This window comes from Colletotrichum gloeosporioides (assembly GCF_011800055.1).
Source record: "Colletotrichum gloeosporioides strain Lc1 chromosome Unknown consensus_54, whole genome shotgun sequence".
Classification (NCBI taxonomy): Eukaryota; Fungi; Ascomycota; class Sordariomycetes; order Glomerellales; family Glomerellaceae; genus Colletotrichum; species Colletotrichum gloeosporioides.
The window spans coordinates 505,219-519,754 of NW_025544699.1; the positions used below are offsets into that span (position 1 = coordinate 505,219).

General features: G+C 53.7%; 6 protein-coding genes across 6 annotated transcripts; 3 read left to right on the forward strand and 3 right to left on the reverse strand.

The window, feature by feature from the left end:
• Positions 1-320: 320 nt before the first annotated feature.
• Positions 321-1,978, forward strand: GCG54_00004647 (Phenylalanine--tRNA ligase alpha subunit; the record flags this gene model as incomplete). Its single annotated transcript, XM_045404693.1, has 3 exons — positions 321-716; positions 775-1,793; positions 1,849-1,978. The coding sequence occupies 3 exons, from the start codon at positions 321-323 to the stop codon at positions 1,976-1,978; spliced, it is 1,545 nt and encodes a 514-aa protein (XP_045262636.1).
• Positions 1,979-3,244: 1,266 nt separating this feature from the next.
• Positions 3,245-7,121, forward strand: GCG54_00004648 (Carbamoyl-phosphate synthase arginine-specific large chain; the record flags this gene model as incomplete). The annotated part of the gene is made up of 5 exons (XM_045404694.1): positions 3,245-3,638; positions 3,729-5,410; positions 5,464-5,488; positions 5,600-6,951; positions 7,014-7,121. Coding segments are annotated over 5 exons (3,561 nt in total), but the record flags the coding sequence as incomplete, so codon positions are not given.
• Positions 7,122-7,996: 875 nt separating this feature from the next.
• On the reverse strand, positions 7,997-10,107 carry GCG54_00004649 (Nuclear protein localization protein 4; the record flags this gene model as incomplete). Its single annotated transcript, XM_045404695.1, has 4 exons — positions 7,997-8,266; positions 8,315-9,800; positions 9,852-9,976; positions 10,024-10,107. The coding sequence occupies 4 exons, from the start codon at positions 10,105-10,107 to the stop codon at positions 7,997-7,999; spliced, it is 1,965 nt and encodes a 654-aa protein (XP_045262638.1).
• Positions 10,108-10,904: 797 nt separating this feature from the next.
• GCG54_00004650 (Uridylate kinase) lies at positions 10,905-11,933 on the reverse strand (the record flags this gene model as incomplete). The annotated part of the gene is made up of 2 exons (XM_045404696.1): positions 10,905-11,566; positions 11,687-11,933. The coding sequence occupies 2 exons, from the start codon at positions 11,931-11,933 to the stop codon at positions 10,905-10,907; spliced, it is 909 nt and encodes a 302-aa protein (XP_045262639.1).
• A 602-nt stretch (positions 11,934-12,535) lies between these two features.
• On the forward strand, positions 12,536-13,391 carry GCG54_00004651 (uncharacterized protein; the record flags this gene model as incomplete). The annotated part of the gene is made up of 3 exons (XM_045404697.1): positions 12,536-12,641; positions 12,740-13,050; positions 13,110-13,391. 3 exons carry the CDS (start codon positions 12,536-12,538, stop codon positions 13,389-13,391), a joined length of 699 nt encoding a protein of 232 aa, XP_045262640.1.
• Positions 13,392-13,835: 444 nt separating this feature from the next.
• GCG54_00004652 (uncharacterized protein) lies at positions 13,836-14,382 on the reverse strand (the record flags this gene model as incomplete). Its single annotated transcript, XM_045404698.1, has 2 exons — positions 13,836-13,959; positions 14,054-14,382. 2 exons carry the CDS (start codon positions 14,380-14,382, stop codon positions 13,836-13,838), a joined length of 453 nt encoding a protein of 150 aa, XP_045262641.1.
• Between the last annotated feature and the right edge of the window lie 154 nt (positions 14,383-14,536).

Genomic DNA, 14,536 nt, shown 5'->3' on the forward strand with positions numbered 1-14,536 from the left:
AGGGATGATGCACAGACGCGCCTGCCGGTCCGAAGACCTCCATTATTCCCCAGTAGAATGGAAGGCAGTCAGCTCCCGTAATCCTTGTGGGCCTGCCCGGGCGGCCTGGCTGTCCACACCCGGAGATCGGTGGAACATAGATACGAGGACCCCTCCTTCCTATCTGGCGCAGGGTCCACACTCCCCTCCGATTTGATGGTCGAGCCAAATTTCTGCCAGTACTGCCCGCCCGGCTGCCCCTCTGACTCAACGGAGCGAACATCGTCAACCTTGGTGTCAGGCAAGAACGGCTCAAAATCTCGACACCAACGACCCAAATCATGGCGACAGCAAGCAACGGTCCCTCCGGGGACCTCACATCCCAGATTCTTCTCGCTCTGTCCGTGAAGGAACCTGTCCTGTCCGCCGAGTACTTCCCGGAGTTCCAGTTCGCCGACCTGAAGGCGGCTCTCGACCGCCTTGCCAGCCGTTCCATGGTGAAGTACGAGTCAATTGAGCGCGAAGAGGCAGTTCTCGAGGCCGAGGGCAAGCAGATTGCCGAACATGGTAGTCATGAGGCTCGTGTCTTCGAGGCGGTGCGCAAAGCTCTGGAGGGTCTGACGATCCAGGAGCTTGAGGCTGCTATTGGCGACAAGAATGTCACCAAGTTGGGTCAGGGCAAGGCCTTCAAGAACAAGTGGGTGAAGAAGGAGGCTACCGGAAAGCTTGTTGCGACTGTGAGTGCATTTTGTATCAAACTGTCCAAATCACCTGGCGCTAATAGTGCATTCACAGACCGAGTCGATCCAAGACGAGACCCAGGCCCAACTCAAGGAGATCCAGGAGAAGCACACCCATGACTCGAAGGTCATCACGGATTTGAAGAAGCGCAAGCTCATCAAGACCCAAAAGGTCATTACTTTCAAGATCCAGAAGGGACCGGAGTTCGCTCTCGAGATCAAGAAGGAGGAGACGGACCTTACGGCCGACATGATTGCCTCTGGCTCGTGGAAGACTGCCAACTTCAAGCCCTACAACTTCAAGGCCCTCGGTGCCGACCAAAATGCCGGTGCCCTTCACCCTTTGAACAAGGTCCGCCACGAGTTCAGACAAATCTTCTTTGAGATGGGATTCGAGGAGATGCCCACCAGCAAGTTCGTCGAGTCTGGCTTCTGGAACTTCGACGCTCTCTTCGTCCCCCAACAACATCCCGCAAGAGATCTCCAGGACACCTTCTATATTTCCGACCCCAAGGTTGCGGACAAGCCCGGCCCTGAGTCTGCGGACGACAAGAAGGACTACGAGACCTACTGGGAGAATGTTAAGCAGGTGCACCAAGATGGAAAGTTCGGCTCGATCGGATACCGCTACCCCTGGGCTGCCGATGAGGCTCAGAGATTGGTTCTCCGTACTCACACGACCGCCATCTCTACGGCTGTACTTCACCAGCTGGCTGCCAAGAAGGGACCTGATGGCAGGCCTCCTCCGGCGCGTTACTTCTCCATTGACAGAGTCTTCCGTAACGAGAGCGTGGATGCCACACATTTGGCCGAGTTCCACCAAGTTGAGGGTGTTATCGCTGACTACGGCCTGACTCTGGGTGGTCTGATGGAGTTCATGGAGATCTTCTTCAACAAGATGGGCATCACTGACATCAAGTTCAAGCCTGCCTACAACCCTTACACAGAGCCCAGCATGGAGATTTTCTCCTTCCACAAGGGCTTGAACAAGCTCGTCGAGATTGGTAACAGCGGTATGTTCAGACCAGAGATGCTGGAGGCGATGGGTCTGCCCAAGGATATGAGAGTATATGGGTAAGTTGATCCAATTCTGTGTTAATCATGATTACTTGCTGACGACGAGAACTAGTTGGGGACTCTCTCTGGAGAGACCAACAATGATCAAATACGGCATTTCCAACATTCGTGAGCTGCTTGGCCACAAGGTGGATTTGAACTTCATCGAGAGGAACCCGGCGGTGAGATTAGAGAAGAACTAGACATGAACGGCATGGGAAGTTAGAAAAAAAAGAAATAGGGACACGACTTACACGAGATGAGCTTGGGCTGGCATTTGTTGGCGAATGGAATACCACACTTTGAAGAGTCATTGGCAACTGCTGGATGAATCATTCTCATCGGGACACCGATGGAACCCGCGAGTCGTGGACCACGGCTAGCTGTTTTCGTGAAGACTATATGAAGTGTCAACCAGGGTGTTGGTTGATCCTTATGAGGGATCGAAGCTCCCCTCATCGCTCTCATCGGCGCCAGCACCGTTTTTGGCGTCCTCCGGCTTCTCCGTCGGCATTACTTGCGCTGGTTCGGCGCATTGGTATTGGCCAATGGCTGTAAGGATGGGGAAATTCAGAACTCCCCGGCATTGAAAGGCGGGGCACATGCCAGATATGGCGGGGCTTAACCAGACGTCAGATCGCAGCACGAAAGCTCAGACAGGGAAAGGTGCGTGCAAGCGTTTGGCAGTTGTGTGAAATTGCTGCAATAGATCAGCGTTGAGTCACAGTTTCTGTCGTTTTGGGAGCTGTAGCTGGAGCACAGGGAGACAGGAGGTCCGCTTGTATTGCTCACATGCTCAGCCTGATGTGTGACGGGTGACTGTGCCATGCATCTTTGCTGTCTGAGATGGAAACAATGCGGCATATTGTCTGCCCAAGCTCAGCCCGCTGTGTACACCGAGAAGGACGCAACAACCGGGCAAGACGATGCAAACAAGGCGCAATTGAGGGGCAGCCGTTAGGTCAATTAAATGCTGCAGTGAAGGTTTCGACAGTTTAGAACCCCCGTAAAACTCTGTTACAGCTGCATTTGGCAGAATTTTTCGCCTATCTGAGGGGAAGGACAGCCTCTGTGGACGAGGGACGAGGGTTTTGTCACTGCGGTGACACTGGCGGAGGCTGCGATAACGGCCGCCAAGTGGTCCCTGGTCTGCAGACGGGGGCCCTGAGGAAAAGGGCCGCCTGAAATATTACCCCAGTTAGCGCGTTGGACGGTTGTTGGGCCCCCCGATCGGCCATTCAACAACACCCAGAGAAAAATTTCCTTATCTTATCTGGTGTGAGTATTCGGACCCGGACCGCCTTTTTTTGCTGAAGAGGAAGACCTGACCTACCTACGGTTCTACTTCAGTGTCCCTCCCCCCACAACCTTAACAAAGCTCAGGAAGAAGAGTCACAAACTCTCCAAAGCGGCGGCTATATTCTTCTGCTCTCTCGGTCCTAAACCATTCAATTGGCCCTGACCTTGAGGCTTCACTCTCTTCCTACCGGTCTCTGTCGCATTGGCTTGTTAAGACCTTGAAAATGCCGTCGGCCATGTCAAACACTTTGGCAGGCCGCGCCCCGGCCGTCCTCCGACATGGTCGGCGAGTCCCTACAGCTCTGGCCGGTCGCAACTTCACTCTTGCCGCCGCCAATACTTCCGCCAGAGCTTCTCTTCAGACTAGCAGTGCGAAGTTGCTTCAGAAGCGCCTGTTTACTGCCAGCGCGCTCCGTCCCAGCGCTGCTCAAACTGCGCCGAACCCGAAGGCTTATCTCGAGAGCGGCGTGATCAAGCCCCACGTCGGCGTCGACGTTAAGAAGGTCTTGGTCATTGGCAGTGGTGGTCTCGCCATTGGCCAGGCTGGCGAGTTTGACTATTCAGGTTCGTTTCCTTGCCTGTTCTCGAGTCTCGAGTGCCAAGAATGAGTCACAATGAATGAGAAGACTTGACTAACATGGAGTCATCGTGAAGGATCGCAAGCTCTGAAGGCTCTTAAGGAGGCCGGCGTCAAGTCAGTCCTCATCAACCCCAACATCGCTACCATTCAGACCAACCACTCGCTCGCCGACGAGGTCTATTACCTTCCTGTAACGCCGGAATACGTGTCGTACGTTATCGAGAAGGAGAAGCCTGATGGTGTCTTCCTTTCCTTCGGCGGTCAGACCGCCCTGAACCTCGGTGTCCAGATGCAGCGCGCGGGTCTCTGGGAGAAGTACGGCGTCAAGGTTCTTGGAACCAGCGTCAGGACTCTTGAGGTCTCTGAGGACCGTGACTTGTTTGCCCGCGCTCTTGAGGAGATCGATATTCCCATCGCCAAGTCCATCGCCGTTGGCACCGTCGAGGAGGCTCTCGACGCCGCTAACAAGGTCGGATACCCTATTATCGTCCGTGCCGCCTACGCCCTCGGTGGTCTTGGTTCCGGTTTCGCGAACAACGAGGAGGAGCTGCGCAACATGGCCGCCAGGTCTCTCACTCTCTCCCCCCAGATCTTGGTTGAGAAGTCCCTCAAGGGCTGGAAGGAGCTCGAGTACGAAGTCGTTCGTGATGCGAACAACAACTGCATTACTGTCTGCAACATGGAGAACTTCGACCCCTTGGGTATTCACACTGGAGACAGTATCGTCGTTGCCCCTAGTCAGACCCTGAGCGATGAGGAGTACCACATGCTCCGATCCGCCGCCATCAAGATTGTCCGCCATCTTGGTGTCGTGGGAGAGTGTAACGTTCAGTACGCTCTCCAGCCCGACGGCCTCGACTACCGTGTCATTGAGGTCAACGCTCGTCTTTCTCGTTCTTCTGCTTTGGCCTCCAAGGCTACTGGATACCCTCTTGCTTATACCGCTGCGAAGATTGGTCTTGGCCACAGCCTCCCCGAGCTTCCTAATGCCGTTACCAAGACCACGACAGCCAACTTCGAGCCCTCTCTTGACTACATTGTCACCAAGATGCCTCGCTGGGATCTTTCCAAGTTCCAGCACGTTAAGCGTGATATCGGAAGTGCCATGAAGTCTGTTGGTGAGGTTATGGCTATCGGACGTACTTTCGAAGAGTCCTTCCAAAAGGCTATTCGCCAGGTCGACCCCAAGTTTGTCGGGTTCCAGGGCGACAAGTTCGACGACCTTGACTTCGAGCTTCAGAACCCCACCGACCGCCGCTGGCTCGCCGTCGGCCAGGCCATGCTCCATGAGAACTATTCCGTTGAGAAGGTCCACGAGCTCACCAAGATCGACAAATGGTTTCTGTACAAGCTTCAGAACCTCGTCGACTGCACCCGCGAGATGGAGCAGGCTGGTGGCCTCGAGGCTCTCAAGAAGGACCAGATCCTGAAGGCCAAGAAGCTTGGTTTTTCTGACCGTCAGATCGCCAACTCTGTTGGCAGCACCGAGGATAAGGTTCGCGAGGCTCGTCTTGGATTCGGCATCCGCCCCTGGGTCAAGAAGATCGACACTCTTGCCGCCGAGTTCCCTGCTGACACTAACTACCTATACACCACCTACAACGCCTCTTCCCACGATGTTACCTTCGATGACAAGGGAATCATCATTCTTGGCAGCGGTGTCTACCGCATTGGTAGCTCTGTTGAGTTTGATTGGTGCGCTGTCGGTGCTACACAGGCCCTCCGCGAGATGGGCAACAAGACTGTCATGATCAACGTAAGTGCCCAAATACACCCACATAAACAGACCGAATACTTACAAGCCATAAGTATAACCCGGAGACCTACTCTACAGGTATGTGCTACTTATCCTTCGTCAATTATCGAGATCCTCGAGCCCGCAATTGGCATTTGGACTCTGACTTATACGGTTCGCCCTACTTTAACATGCGCTAACCTTTTTCAGACTTTGACACTGCCGACAAGTTGTACTTCGAGGAGCTCAGCTACGAGCGCGTCATGGATATCTACGAACTCGAGACCGCTTCTGGCGTCGTCGTATCCGTTGGCGGTCAGCTCCCCCAGAACATCGCAAAGCGGCTTCAGGAGACTGGTGGCGCAAATGTTTTGGGAACTGACCCCTTGGACATTGACAAGGCGGAGGATAGACAGAAGTTCTCCGAGATCCTCGACAGCATTGGTGTTGACCAGCCCGCCTGGAAGGAGCTCACCTCAGTTGAGGATGCCCAGGCCTTTGCCGAGCAGGTTGGCTACCCTGTCCTGGTTCGTCCCAGTTACGTCCTTTCCGGTGCTGCCATGACTGTCATTCGCAGCCAAGAGGACTTGAAGGAGAAGCTCGAGGCTGCTTCCAACGTCTCCCCTGATCACCCCGTTGTTATCACCAAGTTCATCGAGGGGGCTCAGGAAATTGACGTTGATGGTGTTGCCTCTAAGGGTGAGCTCATTATTCACGCCGTTAGTGAGCACGTCGAGCAGGCTGGTGTTCACTCCGGTGACGCTACCCTCGTCTTGCCCCCTGCCAACCTGGACCAGACCACCATGGACCGCTGCAAGGAGATCGCCCAGAAGGTTGCCAAGGCCTGGCGCATCACTGGTCCTTTCAACATGCAAATCATCAAGGCTGATGATCCGGAGGGAGGCGAGCCTGCTCTCAAGGTCATCGAGTGCAACCTCCGTGCTTCTCGTTCATTCCCCTTCGTCAGCAAGGTCCTTGGCGTCAACTTCATCGACGTTGCCACCAAGGCTCTTGTCGGCCAGCAGGTCCCTGAGCCCCAGGACCCCATGGCCGTCAAGCGCGACTACCTCGCCACCAAGGTTCCCCAGTTCTCCTGGACCCGTCTGGCCGGCGCCGACCCCTTCCTCGGCGTCGAGATGGCCTCCACCGGTGAGATTGCTTGCTTCGGCAAGGACCTCGTCGAGGCCTACTGGACCTCACTCCAGTCCACCATGAACTTCCGCATGCCCGAGCCTGGCGAGGGCCTGCTCTTCGGCGGTGAGCTTAACAAGGACTGGCTCATCACTGTTGTCAACTACCTCCAGCCCCTCGGCTACAAGCTGTTCGCCGCCGACAACGAGGTCAAGCAGTTCATCGAGTCCAACGCCAAGGGCAACGTCACCGTCGATGTTATCGAATTTCCCAAGGAGGACAAGCGCGCCCTCCGTGAGGTATTCCAGAAATACGACATCCGCGGTGTCTTCAACCTTGCCCAGGCCCGTGGCAAGACCATCATGGACGTCGATTACGTCATGCGCCGCAACGCCGTCGACTTTGGCGTTCCCCTGTTCATGGAGCCCAAGGTAAGCTTAATTCCACGAACAATACACCCCAGCTAGGAAGCAAATGCTAACGACGGTGACAGACTGCTATGCTCTTCGCTCAGTGCATGAGCGAGAAGCTTCCCCGCAAGGGGGGCATTCCCTCTGAAGTCCGCCGCTGGTCTGACTTCCTCGGCGGCAAGCCGTTGTAAATATAGAAGAGGAGTTTAAAAGGGAAGATAAAAAAAAAACAAAAGCTGCGAACCCCCTCTCTCTGTTTCATTTTCAAAAGGAGTTAATGGCTAGCCGGAAACTACTCGTCTTTTTTTACTGGCGATGGTGTGATATCGGAGGGGGGATACGAAAAAACAAATCCTGATTTAGGGGTAAACAAAAAGACTTGATTTTTGTTGTAGATAGCCTGGAGTATTTAGGGCGGAATCAAAAGTTGAAAAATACTCAGGATACCATTATGACCATGATGTGCGTGCAGAGCAAGAGGCGTAAACAGTGAATACGCTGACACAGAGACGACAGAGACGACTGTTAGATCAGGAAAATATTTGCCTACAGCAGTAGTAATCATCATAGCAGTTCGTGATGGCCTGCTACTTTCGTAATCCGCCCGGTTATGATTTCTATTACGGGCTAGGTGATCTGCCGACGAGGTGACAGCATAGAAGCAGGAGAGACTGGTTGACCATGGTTAGTAGCGAAGTTGCAAAAGGGATACAACCACAATGTGCAAGATAACAATTTTCACCACTGTCCCGCGGAATTCCGCGAGAAGACGGCTTCACTGATACTGCATCTATTTTGGAATATCTTTTGTTCAGAGGCGCAGCCATCTTATCGCCTCCGTGAACTGCTACTAATGCCACCCTGATGCCGATATGCTACCTCGACCCCCAAACACCGTACCGAACAAACAAACCTGGCCCTCAAAATGAGCAGCCAGACCACCCGCAAACCCTATCCCTTCGGCAAATGGACACCCAGGACTCCTGGAAGATCGTGTTGATACACCACGGTCATTGACGCGTAACTGGCAACCAATCCTAGGAAAATAGACCAAAGGTATGTGAATTTACCCCGGTGGGCGGCGCTCGTTCAGCCTGAAGGCAGCAAATCGTTTAGCCAGCGGTTCTTCCGTGGTACCAGGGGGTCGCGGATAAGCAGTAGCATCAATTAAATTGGAATTGGAATGGCCCCCGGACTCCCGTGGGCGTTTGGGGATTCGCTCACCAGTCGATTGCAGAATCGCCTGCAAAGTCTGCCAGCCAGGGGTAGATCGTAGCTGATATGTGTCGGCGAGATCGTGCTGCGACGCAACTCGGCAGAGTAGTGACTCTTCATCCTACGCAGCTGTCAGTTGATGCTCTGAAAGTACAAGATGCCCACAAACCTTTGACAAGATATCCATCTGGTGGATGAAGCACAGTAGATGAAAGTTGGACATTTCAAGGCCACCCTCAGCTGGCTTCTGACCTCCCGAAAACTTGAGGATTCTGGCGACTGCTGAGTGTTCCTGGCTCTCACCCATGTACTCACGGTTCTCGATAGGGAAACCGAGCTGTGTGAAGGTCGGCTTGGACTCATCCGGAAAGCCGTGCGTCAGTGTCACAAAGAGATACTCAACCGGGAAAGACGGCTTGGCGTTCTCCTGGACATTGGCTCCGTACTCGTTGATTCTGCGATAGAAGACCTCCGGAATGTATCTTGTGCGACTGACGGATCCATCATCCTCTTCCTCTTCGCGAACAAGCATAACGTTGGGATCGGCCGAGGGCTCAATAATGTCGGCGCGCACCATCTCAACGGCGTCGTTGGACGCTTGATACGAAGAAATGGAAATCTCGCCCGACTCGTTGCCCGAAATGATGCAGGTGACAAAGTTAGAACCGAATCTGCCGCTGTCGCTCCACTTGGTGGGCTTCGGGTGCTGGGCCTGCAAACGTGAAATGAAACAGATTTCTTGGGAAGACAAGAAGTAAGAATCCGCGTGCCTCTTGCACACCACCGATCCGTCACCAGCGCCCGCATCCAGAAGGTCTGTCCAAATGACGCCAATCTTTTGCAGACCGCACAGTCTTGCGACATCATCAACATCCTTCTGATTTTCCCAGCCGTTCAGGGAGATTCCGTCCAGTTCGTCCACTTGAGGTGGCTCGTAGATGGCCTCCACAACTGCCTTGATACCAAGTGGCACGACTTCGTATTCGGTATACCTGCCGTACATGTAACCTAGTCGCTGGCCTCCTGTCTTTCTCCAAGCGTCAATGAAACTATCAATGATGTTGGGCGACGAAAACTCGACGTGATCGACCATGCGGAATGGCTGGGGTTGAAGAGTAATGGCGCTAGGCTGGCACTTGGTGCAGATGCCCTCGGGCCACAGCGGATGGCCGGATGGACAGTCGCGCTTGACTCTGAAGTATGGCTCTACCAGAGGAGGAATGAAGGAGCTACCAAGCTCGGGTTTGTTCGTGGCGGAGTTGATCTTTCGTAGGTGCGAGTGGAATGACAAGTACTTGATCTTCTTCTCCTCCAGATACTTGGCGTTGAATGGGTCCAAGGGCATGCAGTAATCACACATGCCCTTCTCGCCGTGGCGGCACATCTTGTCGCGCTTTCTCGGAATCTTGCCATCCTTCTTGTCCAAGCGGTCGTCGAGAGGGTGCTGCTTAACGACTTCCCATGGGTTTTTGATCTTTTCGGAGGGCGAAGTCACCGGAGGAGGATCGATCGGGAGGTCTTCGGTGGGGAGGATGGGCTTTCCGTTGAGACGGTTCGAGGACGCGAGAGGATGGGACGTTGGCTGGGCACCATTGGTGGCGCCATTCGACAGACTGTCCTGGTGCTGGTAGTTGATAAAGATGAGGTCGCCGTGCCTGCCTGTGTCAGAATATGATCTCGAGCTTGAACATCATGCATGGGCCTACTTCAGTCCAATCTGTCCAATCTTGAAGTTCGTAATATCGACGAGCTTCTTAGCATCGCCGCCGGTGGGGGCGTTAGAAAGAGTGATGGTGCTGGGGTCGACCGTCTTTGGAAGGTTCGGAAGCAGCTAGAAGAGTTAGATCAGTATTCGGTAACTTGTTTGAGACATCATACCTGACGTCCAAGCTCGCCGAAGGTCTCGTCCTTGTCGATGGTCAGGCGGCTCATGCCATCGGGCCCTCGGAGTCTGAGAAGCATCTTGGGCGAGGGATGCGAAACCGTGCAGGGTTGTGTGAGATCTCAGATCGGGAGAGGTACGGAGAAGAAAGGGCAGGAAAATATATAATGTAGAATCTCTCTAGCAAGAGCCCATTCCTTTGCTACTTGCCGTTTTGTGTGGTCTTGAGCTCAGGAAAGGAGGTGTGGTCAAGGGAAGCTTGTGGAAAGTTGCCCGAGGTAGCTTTTGCTTAGTGGGATGTGAAGAGAGAGCTCTTGGACTTGACGTACCACTGATTAAGTGGTAGAACGCACCGCCAACAGCGTCATCAAAGGTGGTGCCTTACAGTGGGTCCGGCAAAACGACGGAGGTGGGGGGCACACCTCTCAGATTCAGCGTGCTGCAGACCTTGCCCCTTGGGAGAGCTTATTCACCATAACCAGCAGGGGTGGTTAGCGGTTCCACGTCCATTGATAGGTACTAGTAAGCTCCCCATACCTAAGGTAAGTACCCAACGAAGCATTGAAGGCCCAAGCATTTTTACATTACATCTAAACTGTCGCACCTCAAATGATGAATAGAAGGATAATGAAATAATATAAACCACTTGTATGGCTATAGCCCTTTGACAAGTCTAGGATAATTCTATTAACACAAAACCTACAAAGTAACTATCTTACTCTCAACGCATTGTATTGTAGCCTTTCATCAGCCCCTTTGCAGATGCTGTCCAAGTGGACGAGTCTACTGCTCCTCAGCACCATGACCAAAAGGAATGACAGCCGGTGGGAAATTCGACCATTTATCCACGTTCAAGTCTTCTCTAGGCATCTCGAGTTTAAATTCCAAGCCTCTTGGACAGCTCTGAGCGAGTCTTGGAGTAGACATCCGCCGGCGGGGGCGTCGCATCGAGCTTCACAACGCGACCCTCCTTGGCAAAGTAATCAACGACAGGCATCGACGTCTCGACAAATGTGCGAAAGCGCTTGCGGATGCTCTCAGCGTTGTCGTCGGCGCGTCCACTCGTCTTGCCGCGCTCCAGCAAGCGTCCCTCCATGACATCCTCAGGGCAATCGTAGAAGAGAACGAGCTTCGCGGGGCACACGGCCTCCTCGAACTTGACGGCCTGGTCCATCTTGCGCGGGAAGCCGTCAATGAGGAATCGCTTGTTGCCGGTGGTCTTGATGGTCTCCGTCATGGCGTTCTCGAGCAGCTGCACAGTGACCTCCATCGGGACGATCAGACCGTCCTTGATGTAGTCCTTGATCAGCTGGCCAAATTGCGAGCCGGGACGGTCCTGCTCGGCGCGGAGGAGGTCGCCGGCAGAAAGATGAGTGAAGCCGTAGTCGGAGACGAGTCTGGCGCATTGGGTGCCCTTGCCGGCGCCGGGACCGCCAAGGACGAAGAGGACGGTTACTTCATCGGGGGAGAAGGTAGGTGTGGACTTTGTCGGGGAGGGCAGCTGCTTGGAAGCTTCGGGGGCGGGGAGGGACGCCATTTCTGAAAGGTGAGACGATTAGTTGAGTTCCTCGTAGATTGACGAGACTTGAGAAGGGGTAGGTTTTGGTGTATGCAGGTGTGGACAGGTAAGCTGCATAAGAACAAAGGGCGTCCACTCACCGGCTCTTTGGTCAACGAGGAGCTTGTAAGCACCGCTTCCTGCAATGACAACAGCAAGGAAAGGCCAGAACTTGACACCAGATGGCTTCTTGGGGGGCTCAGAAGAATAGAAACGACGCGCCGGGAGTCGCTGTAGTGGGAATCGAGGAGTAAAAGCACGAGAAGCAGAAGAACGAGAAGAGAAAGAGCGAGAAGAGAACTGCTCAAAGAGCGAAGTTCTGAGAACCTTAGGAGTTGAGGATAGCATGATGATTATAGCTGCACGGCACAACTAGAAAAAAGGAGACCAAGCAACACGAGTGAGAGGAAAGAGCAATTGAGCAATGCAGCCACACTTCCCATGCTTGGACCAACAAGAGGTACCCTTGTCCCTTGTGCCACCTTGCGATTAGACTAGGGTCAATGATTTCCACGCTGCTTTACGATGTGCTTCCGTCGAGTCAAGAAGACATTCAAGCTCGAGCATAACAGCTTTGGAATAGTAAAACATCAAGGGCGAAGTTTGGTATTTCTAAGCTTTTTTCTACATGTTAAAGTAACAGAGTGTTTATATACTCTCCCTAAGTGCTATTTTTTTTGTCGGTTTGCTCTGCAAGGTGACATGGATGGTCCGCATCCCGTTGTCCAGTAAAAGCAGCGGGTCATCTTTGACCCTGGGTGGGCAGCCAAAAAAGTGTCCATTGCGACCAAGCTGTCATATTGTAATTGGACACGCTGCATCAACGGAATCTCCAGGCCAGAGAGCATCCGTCTTCAGACACCACCAATTTCTTTGTCCCTCGTTCGACCTCTTCACTTTTCTACCACGATCCTTACGAGCGCACGATTTTCGCAACAGCAGCAGCAGTCATGTTCGAAATAGACTGGTTGGGCCTAGTGCTCCCCTTCGCCTACCTCTTGGTCCTCGGCGGCGTTTTCATGACCTTCTCCAAGATCTACAGACAACGGAAAGCGAGTATGTGTCTTCCACGCCCCTCCAACCGCGGTTCCGCGATGCGCGCGACCGCACAATACGAAAACATGACTGCTGACCTGTTCTTTTCTTACTTTTAGCCCAAAGCGCCAATCTCGCTCCTTGGTTCCCCGAACACTTGCAGCGCAACCTCTACCTGTCCCTCCTGCACATCGGATCCCCCGAGGAGGGCCAGGAGAAGGCGAAGACCCCCAAGATCCCCGACAGCGTCATCCGTGCCGCGCTTCTCCGCCGCGCAGTTGAGGACATCCACCGTCTCGTTCAGATCCGTTCCGCCAAGCAGGCCTGCAGCACATTGCTGCAGCGGGGAAGCGTCGGTGATGACCTGTGGCAGCGTTTCCAGCGCGCTGAGAAGGAAATGGAGGACGAGCTCCGCGACGTCGTGATGGAGGTCCGTATACCAATACCAGGTTCAGCGCGCGCAGAGATCGCATGACTAACTCGACTTAGGCCAACGCTCTCGCCCCCAACTGGGGTCAGTCCATCTTCCAGTCCGCTAACGAGATCGCCGCCAACACCATCGTGCGCAACCGCCTTGAGGAGGTCGCCAACACCGTTGACCAGGAGAAGGAGTGGTGGGAGAAGCGCAGGGCGAACATTCAGACCGAGTTCATGAAGGAGCTTGACGAGTCCGAGAAGAACTCAACTGCCCCGCCCAGTGTCGACGGTGATGCTGTTCTTGTTGACTCAACCACCAGCACGCCCTCCAAGAAGAAGAAGGGCAAGAAATAAACACTACGCGTATTCTCCTCCTCCACCCAACTCTAATATCTGTGCCTTGGGCAGGCTCAAAGGTCCTCTCTCGCATCATACCCCTCGTCACTAGATACCTCACTACCCACCTCCGTGCGTGACACAACAAACGGCGAGGATCAAAGCATACAACGGCTGCTGGTTGCATTCGGCGTTCAGGGTTGCACGGGAATTGTATTTTGCATCATGAATTGTTTGGGAGTCTATAAATATATCGGTTGTCGTTGCTCTTTTATCAGATCAAACCGGTGGTTGCCCATTGGTGGTGTCTATCTCTATTGTCATGTACCCATCCAATCCGTCTCCAACGCCTAAATGTGCTATGTGATTGATATCAACGCAGTGCCATGCTAAGAAAACGCAGCAGAAAACTTCAAAGCAAAACACATCCCCAGCTCTATGCAGATCTGGTGAATGGCAGATCTATGAGTACCACGGCATCTTTCTCCTCATAGCCTCATCATCCTCCGCTAACCTCGCCTGCCGCGCCTCCTCCATGATTTGCTCCTCAGTCTTGATGCGAATGCGAATTGGCGTATCACAGCCTCTGTTGTAGTAAAACATTGATCAGCACATGTTGGGCGGGGGCGGGAAGGGGGTCGTAGCAGATGACCTCCCGAGTGTAATCGAATTCGACGTACCTGAGACCGATGAACTTTCCAATCTTTCTTCTCTTCTCCTCAAGCGTGAGACCGGATTTCCATGTGATGGGGCAGGGGTACGATGCCGACCAGGGCGAGGGAGTCTTCTGGTGGTAGAAGCGGGCAAGGTCGTCCAGCTGGGCCTCAGTCAAGAGCCAGAAGTTGAGCAGTGTCGCGGGAAATTCTGGGTGGACAGCTCCCGTCGACATTTGGACGAGAGGAACCAGCGGCAGACGCATCTGGCGCATCTTCTCCTGGAACCCGGCGTTGCGTGCAGCTCGACGGTTGCCAATGCCTCCGTTGGTTGTGTGGTGGTGTCTGGTAGCCATCGTGGCTTTTGTTTTGCCGCGTAATTCCTCTTCTTTTTCTACTTTCTCCCCAAAGACCTGTTAAACACAATGTACCAGGCTTTCCTGCCAAAGAACTTGTTTTCTCGTGGAAGTTGGTGTATCAAAAAGTCAACTTTGGGGGAGAGGATGTTGT